The sequence below is a fragment of the Cimex lectularius genome, unplaced genomic scaffold, assembly GCF_000648675.2.
Source record: "Cimex lectularius strain Harlan isolate CLEC.00 unplaced genomic scaffold, Clec_2.1 scaffold373, whole genome shotgun sequence".
NCBI lineage: Eukaryota > Metazoa > Arthropoda > Insecta > Hemiptera > Cimicidae > Cimex > Cimex lectularius.
Window position 1 is genome coordinate 38,592 of NW_019392898.1, and position 8,859 is coordinate 47,450.

Below are 8,859 nucleotides of genomic sequence, written 5' to 3' on the forward strand. Positions count from 1 at the left end.
TACTACCACCCCATAACATTTTTTTTAATTCATTAAGGGTTAGTAAGTAGAAATATACAATTAATCAAGTTTTTAATAATGTACAGGTTGGAAAAACTATTGAGTAGATAAACAGTATTTTTTGCTACTTTGCCTATCCTGACTTTCCCCATATACGAATGTTGTTCCAGGACAACATGCCCACATTTGAAAAAAGCTTTTTTTTAGCAAAATTTTAATGAAGGGTCATTTACAAACCTAAATAGATTTCAAAACTGTAAAAAATTCCTTATTTGGGGAGAGTCTACAAATCAGTGCCGTATGTGTTAAATATAGCATAATTTGTGAATGGTATTAAAAAAAAATACAAAGAAAACTTTTTACAAATAAGTCTTTATTGAAATTATAACTTTTCTTTGGGTAACAAATTGGAAAATGTGTCAACTGTATTTAAAAAAAAAAATTCAGTCCACAAAAACAACACTATAAATAGGGTTTAATATCACATAAATATTATTTACAAATGGCATAACGGGCGTCCTTAAAGAGTTTGAAAGAAGAACTGACACGTCTGGCAGATTAGAAACAGCCCGTTTGTATATCGGTCGTTGATCAAGGCAAACTGTGACAAGTCTTTACAATTGCGCTCGTGAGCTTCAAGGCTCGAATTGAGCAAATTGCGCAAGTGATGCAATGTAGGCACTCTTGGATAGTGAGATGAGCATTTTACGCATACGACGGATCCATCAGCCCTCTGCTTCAATACGCACTTTTCACATAAGGGGCATATCACTTGTTCATCCCAGTCTTTGCTGAACATTGTTTCTTCCTCCTCCAATACATTTTCATATTCTCTTAAAATTTCTTGCAGATAGACTGAAATAACAATTTTACATGACAAAAATTTTTTTTTGTTACAACACAATTTAATGACACAAACCTTCATTTTGGGGTGTAGTTATTGATTTATCTTCTTCGGTTTCCCTAAATGTAAAAGATACCAAATTTTAACATTTTATCTTAATACCCACTCTATTCCATAGACGGAGACAACCAAAAACACATTTTCATAAAAAGTCTTTTTTAATTTATTTACATAAATCAATTCCGAGTACTGCCTTGGGTATCTTTAAGTCAAAAGAGGGAGTGAGTAGCATCCCAAACTTGATTCATGTAAATAAATAAAGACTTTTTATAAAAGTGTGTTTTTGGTTTTCTCCGTCAATGGAATAGATTGGGCAATAAGATAAAATGTATAAATTTTTATTAACACCTATTGAAGAAAAATAAGAAAACAATATTATCAAGTTATGATAATATAGTTTTTTTTAATCAATTTTAACAAATTTATGTGGCAAATTGATATCAAATTGACTTTAAATGCTTACATTTCCTCAACATATATTTCTTCCCTAAGGACGCTGGCCTCTTGGTGAATAATGCTACTTAACGCACTGTGGACTTCAACTGTGTTATTTATGTTCCGAAATTGTTCTAGAAGAGCAACTCGACTTGCTTTGATTCGTCTGTGACACCTCTAAAAAACAGAAACCACGTTTATTACTATATGGTCTTATTAGCCAATGTAATTATTTTAAGTGATTTAGTCATTTTTATGTAAAGTATGGTTGTGTTGAAAAATTATTATCACGAACACACGACCACCGGATCAGTACCCTATGTGAGGGCAGAAGACAAGATAACTCAAGTGGTAAAAGCCAGGTACTGGATATGGAGTCTTGGGTTCAAGTCCCGCTCATGACACTAATTTTTCAACTTAACCATACTTTGCATAAAACGTAATAAATCAATTAAAATATTTATTGATTATTATATAATATGTATATGTATATGCATTATTATATAATAAATCATATAATATATTTTAATAATTATTTATACTTTAGTTTGTGTTGATGACAAATTTAAATTGACCAATTTTATTTCATGTATTAATTAACAGTTTTCACCAGTTGGGCATGATATGGGAACATTTTCTGTAAAACTACTTTCTAAACAGTTAAGTCTTGTCTCGGGGATGTCGGTGGCCACAACGGTTTAGGCATTGACAGAATGCTCATCACTGTAAGGTAAAGGTCCCAGGTTCGAATCCAGTGGCCCTGCATTCGAAACCGACATACTTACAAATGGGCTTTAAAAAAAAAAAAAAAAAAGTCTTGTCTACATTCTTTTTAATTTACAGTCAACCAGTCAGCAGTTTATCTATCATCAGATTTTTTGTTGAGATCTGCAGGGTAACCTATAGTGTGGTTCTTTCTAATTATCCGTTTCTCACTGCTTTTCAGCATTTTGCAATTTTTGGGTTTACACAAACCCACCAAAGAAGATGAAAATGTCAAAACAAATTTATTTGACAATCAAGATACAGATTACACAGACCCCGTTGAGAATCTCAACATTATCAAATCTCAAACATTATCAAGCTAGTTTTGCAATCTTCAGAGGATAACATCCTTCCTATGCATTCAGTGCAGATAACATTTGTCTTTTTTTTTTTTAAATCTAAAAACAGTTTAATAACTTTAACTGCAAAGATTAGTCAAAAATTAGGCTAAGTTTGACCATATTATTTTTTGACCAGTTTTGCGTACTGTAAGCAATTCTGCTTCTCATGTGCATTTTAGCATTTTGACATCTTCGACACCACTGGGGTCTGAAGATTAATAAAACGCATTTGCTATGGCAAAACCAGCACAAATAAACAGACAACACCTGATCAACCTAAAAGATAATTACTTTGTGAATATTTAAAACGTATAATCCTTATCAAATACCATTACTTGACGTCCTTCCTTTAATTGTACAAATAAGAACCTTTTGCCCTTCATCTTTTTACAAAACTATAATTTTTAACTACCAGGTAACCAGAAAAGTTCATGCGGTTTTTGATTTGTTGTTAGGTATGAGGATTAGATGTTAACATCACATAGTACCAAGAGAATAATGCATCATAAAGACAAAATGTCTTGTATTGTTCATTGTAAATTATAAAATATTTTCTTTCTCAAAACCAATAATTTGTGCATGCTTATTGTAGGAATTTTAATCTCACATCAGTTTAAGATACAGTGGCTGAACAGTTTGTAAAATTTGTAATGCATTCAGTGATGAAAAAATAAGTGAGCGCAGTGCCTAAAAGTGATTCAAAAAGTTTGCTTCTGGGAACAAGGGGATTGAAGATGAACCATGTAGACCTTCTGTCTTGAATGATCATAAATCGAGGGAAGCTATCGAACTTGATTCAAGTCCAACAGGAACTTGCAAAGTGTTCAACGTAAGAAATGAAACCATTCACTCTAGCTTACATCAACTTAAGAAAACGTAGAAGCTGAGCTCAGCAGGCTCCTCATAAATTGACCGATGATAACAAGCTTTTGCATCTAAATATTTCATTGCTTTCTCCAAACAAATATACATTTTTTGTCCGTATTGTCAAATGCGATGAAAAATGGATTGATCATATCATTGACTGTCACTGAAAGATTCCATCTCCCATTGACATAAAAACCACATGTTAACCAACAAAAGGTAATGCTTTGTGTTTGGTGGAGTATGGCAGACATTGTACACTACGAACTTCTGCCAAGTGGCCAGAACATCACTGTAAAAATCTAAACAAGTCAATGATCTCATGAACAGAATAGCTGAGGACAACATGAGATCTCCAGCCAGATGACAAAGAAAGTGATAATGAAGCTTGGTTGGGAAGTCCTACACCCTTGGTACTATCCAGACCTGGCCCCATCTGACTTTCACCTTTTCTTCGCAATGGACAATCATATGTGCAATCTATAGCTCGTTAATCGCCAACAGCTGGAAAACGAGTTTAATTTATTTTTAAAGTCCCGGGATTCAAACTTTTATGAGAAGGTTATAACTGGGCTAGTTAATTGATGGGAAAAGGTTGTAGATGCCAATGGAGACTATTTCTCTGAATTTGTATTTATATTGGCTCAAATCTGCACATGTACATACATACAAACATGCCAACTTGAGCCTATTCACTTCTCGTAGTCCGACAATTCCAGCTTTTGCTATTTTAAGTAAATTGCCAGCAGACTCAACAATCATCCAACCCGGGTGTTTGCAATCCGGGGGCAGACCTCAGACTTAGCCATCCATCCACCAAGGTCGAGCTCCAGGTGCTATCAACTGCTAGGTCAATTCAGCACCCAATGCATGCAGTTTCAAACCCATTTGTACTCACGTTCATTCTTAAATGCATTCACTCCTATTTACATACCATTCATTCAATCATAGAGGTGGAGTACTCGTTATACAACTAACCTAACTGAAGGCCCATAAAGTACTCGATATTCCACCATCAACTCTCTCATATCACACATTCATGCTAACAAATACATTCACTTTCAACACAAGCTAAGTATGGACAACTATCATTACTATATACAATCCTCCAAGAATCGGAATACTCGCTGCTGTGATCAAGCACAATTCACAAATCGGGTGGCATTATTGTGCGCTCATATGAAGCCAAGGGATTGCACCCTTCAGTTAGGTGGGACACATCGAGCAACCTTTCTCTGCATATTTCCCTGAATATAATATTTCTAAACTAATTTTAATTGTGACAATTTTTAACTTGAACTTTTCTGGTTTCCTGGTATTATTGTTTATACCCAATAACTTTTTTTTTCATTTGGATTCAGCATAGTTTTTATGCTGCATTTTTTAAACAAAATAAAATTGGTCGTTTAAATAGAAAAAATAGTAAGAAATTAAAAATAGATTCCTATTATAACTTGGAGCATTCAGACTTGATAAAATGTCCTTTCAGGCTATAATTTCTTGGCTTTAAGACAAAATATACTATCAGATCTTTTGGTTTTAATAGTATTTTTTCGAATTTCCATCTAAGTATTTTAAATTGAATAAACAATGTTTAAATTTTACAGGCAAGACATGTGAACGGTTGACACTTATCAATATTACCTCCCTGAGCAAATCCCTGAATCTTGGAGACTCTGATCTTTGCTTGTACATGGCCTTCCGTCTTGTATCTGGATCTTCAGCGTTCGCCAACGACATTTTGGACAATTTCGCTTGAATTTTGATTTGGAAATTACTGTACAAAAAATTAACAAGATCTGGATTGCGGAATGGTCCCTTCCTTACTACTGCGATGCGATCTGTGATGTTCTAGAACAGCCTGGCCCCTTCCAGAATCCATACTTCAACGGTCACAATAATTCCCCCACCCCAGAAATTGTTCCCTCCAAGATTTCGCCCCCATTTGAAAATTGCTTTATTATACATATAAAACACAAATTAAACCTAATTTTCAAATAATAAAGTTTATGCTTTTATCTAGGAAAGTTACCTTGAACTAATCAATTATGACTACAACTAACTAATTTTTATGGGCATTCAAAATTTTTCTATAATGAATGATTTTGTATTGTATTTTGTAATGTAATTTATTTTACGGTTTATTTACAATATAATTTCATGAAGTGGACTTTGTTTGGAGCATGTCAAAGTATTTCCACATCAGTTTCACCAAAAAATTTAAATTAATTTTTTTTTACCGACCAGTTCACATCTCTCAATCTCTAAATAATCATTAATTAACGGTCACTGAATACTACTCATTTAAAATTATAAGAATACCTAGCATATATTTATTTATTTATATGAGTAAATATACCCAGTTACAAGTTCTGTAAGAGGTATACGTAAGTAATAATTTAATAATAATAAAAATTTTATTCAGATATCGATTAACGGTCACTAATCTCTACATAAAATAAAATTTTTCTACATAATGAATGATTTTGTATAATGATTTATTTTTTGGTTTATTTACAATACAATTTCTTGAATTGGTCTTTGTTTGGAGCAAGTCAATGTATTTCCATACCACCTTCAACACCAAAAATTTTAATTTGAAATTATAAGAATAGCATAATTTATTTATTAATACGAGTAAATATACCCAGTTATAAGTTCTATGAGAGTTTAATTTTTAATAATGAAATTGAATGAATAATTATTTAGAAATTGTGAGATGCGGTCTGATGTGATGTAGGTTTCAGAAAAACATTTTCTTTATCGTGCCGTTTCGATCTTTTTGAGATCATCTTCAGGGCCTGGGATTTACAAACATTGTTTACATTTAACAAATACATTTAGGATGTGGAAAAAAAGTGAATTTATACAATGCAAAATATATTTTTTTATATTCAATCAAAGTATTTCTACTCACTCAAAGTTTTTGTCTTCTGTGTAATTGTGCCATTTTTGCAATTTTTTACTCGTTTCCATGAGTTGAGGATTTTTTGAGGATATTTTCTGACAGTCCTGATATTTATTTTTATCACCTCATTACTTAATTAGCTCAAAATATTTTATGAATAATGAAGAAAGAATTTAATTACAAAAAGAAAATACAACATAATAATGCATAAAAAGTTCTTAATACTCTGAATTGATTGTAAAACCGTTTGTTGGACGTGGTGACCGGGAATTAACATGAAAACATGGATATATATACATACAAAAAATAAAAATAAAACTAACAAGGGGACCACCAACCAGGTTGGTAGGATTTTGTAATACAATCACAGTTTAATTTAAACTTATGCATATGTAAAGACCCAGACTTGTCTCTAATTATAAAAAGGAGGATGATGGTAGTCTAAAGATTTTTTTAGAAAAAAATTTGAAGACGTCAGTTTCTTTGAGGTACCCCAAATTTGAGACCATAACACACAATGATTGAATAACCAACCTAAACCAATTCAAATAAGCGGTGATTAAGATATCATTGTTTTCAAAGTAGTGACCATATGAAATTTATGTCCCATTTTGCATAGATAGTTTTATCTTCAAAATGCTTTAATAGAGTATACCTAGATGTGAGTTACTATTGATATAATAATGTGTATGTTTTTAGTTTTATAACCATTTATATTTCACAAGATTACGGTCAAGTATTACAATAAGTTAGTCACATGAGAGTATTTAGAATCTTAATTATGTATAACAATATAAAAATTATAATCTTGCTTATACATTTTTACTTATTTACATACCATTCATTCAGCTAACGTAGTGAAGTATTAGATATTCCTTCATCACCCTTTACACCCATTATATAACTAACCAAATTGAAGGTCGATAGAGTACTCAATATTCGCCATCAGCCCTCTCACACTACACATTCATGCTAATAAATACATTCAGTTTTAATATGCACAAAGAAACAAGAGACAAAATATCTGCAAAGAACTGTAGGCAATAAGAAAGTCTCATTCCCTTCAAGAATCAGAACAGGGGACTCACTCACTGCCGTGCTCATACACAATTCTCATGTCAAACAGCATTCCTACATTCTCTCTATGTGGAGCCAAGGAATGCCACCCTTCAATTGGGTGGGATGCAGAGCAACTTTTCTCTACAAGCTGAACACATACGTGGTTTTTGGTCAAAAAGTAAGTGTCTGTGTGTCAACCTCACACGGCCTGTCCTTAATTAGGTGAGGATGACCCTTGTTAAACAAATTAAGACTTCCAAGAGTCACCTATTGCCAGCTACTGATACATGAAAATTGCTCTGCGATCCAGCCTACCAGTTTGTTGTAATAAAAATATATAATACAAAATATAAGAGAAAAGACAAAGAATGTTGTCTTTCAGCTGGCTTAATTTGTGTATATAACAACAAGCATCTTTTTTTGTTTTGACTTTTATCCATCTATTCTATTAGAAATATTTTTTTAAATATTATTATTTAGTTTTATTTCTGAAGTTATAAAAATAAACCAAAAATCATGCATGATTACAACAGATTACAACATTATGTTACAATAGATGCTGAAATCTCATGAAAGTTGGAAATTCTTTGGTTGCTTGATTTGGGAATTTCTAAGAAATCATAAATATTTCAAAATTGCAATATTCTTCAAATATGCAAATATATGCAATATTCCTTAAATATGCAATATTAATCAAATATGCAAATATATACACTTAATCAAATATGCAAATATATATACAATTAATCAAATATGCAAATATATACAATTAATCAAATATGCAAACATATACAATATTAATCAAATATGTGCAATATTAATCAAATATGCAAATATATACAATATTATCAAATATGCAAATATATGTAATATTAATCAAATATGCAAATATATACAATATTATCAAATATGCAAATATATGCAATATTAATCAAATATATACAATATTAATCAAATATGCAAATATATGTAATATTACACTGCAAATATATGCAATATTAATCAAATATGCAAATATATGCAATATTCTTCAAATAGTCATATTCTTGTCATATTCACTATGCAATATCCTTTGAATATGCATATATATGCAATATTCTTTAAATATGCAAATACATGCAATATTCCTTAATTTTGATAATATATGCAATCTTTTTTAAATATGCAAATATACGCAATATTCTTTAAATATGCAAATATATGCAATATTCATCAAAATTTGAAACATTGTACAACGGAAAAATAATTGATCTATTCGGAGAAATATCTGATTCATGATCAAGTGTTAGCATTAATAATATGCAATTGCATACAAATCTAGGCTCTAATATCTAACATTAATTATTTAATAGGTAATATGTTTCAAATTGATAGTTGAATTCTTCTTTTTAGAATTCTTTTAAATTGCAAAGTTTTTAAAATATTTTTGTCACAACTGACATGAAATTCCATTATCAGTTTTTCGAATGCGAATGATTTACAAACTGAAAAGTAAGAGGAAACGCAAATAGAAAGGAATACCGTTGTGCGGATGCGGATTTCTCAGAAAAGTTTGTTGTTTTCAAATGGAATGTTTGCATTTT

General features: G+C 31.2%; 1 protein-coding gene across 1 annotated transcript; it reads right to left on the minus strand.

Moving 5' to 3' along the window:
* Nucleotides 1-458: 458 nt before the first annotated feature.
* LOC106664198 lies at nt 459-5,234 on the minus strand. Its single transcript, XM_014389661.2, has 4 exons — nt 4,954-5,234; nt 1,368-1,516; nt 920-963; nt 459-855 (listed from the first exon to the last, which is right to left on the minus strand). Exons 1-4 carry the CDS (start codon nt 5,047-5,049, stop codon nt 521-523), a joined length of 624 nt encoding a protein of 207 aa, XP_014245147.1. The 5' UTR covers nt 5,050-5,234; the 3' UTR covers nt 459-520.
* Nucleotides 5,235-8,859: the final 3,625 nt, after the last annotated feature.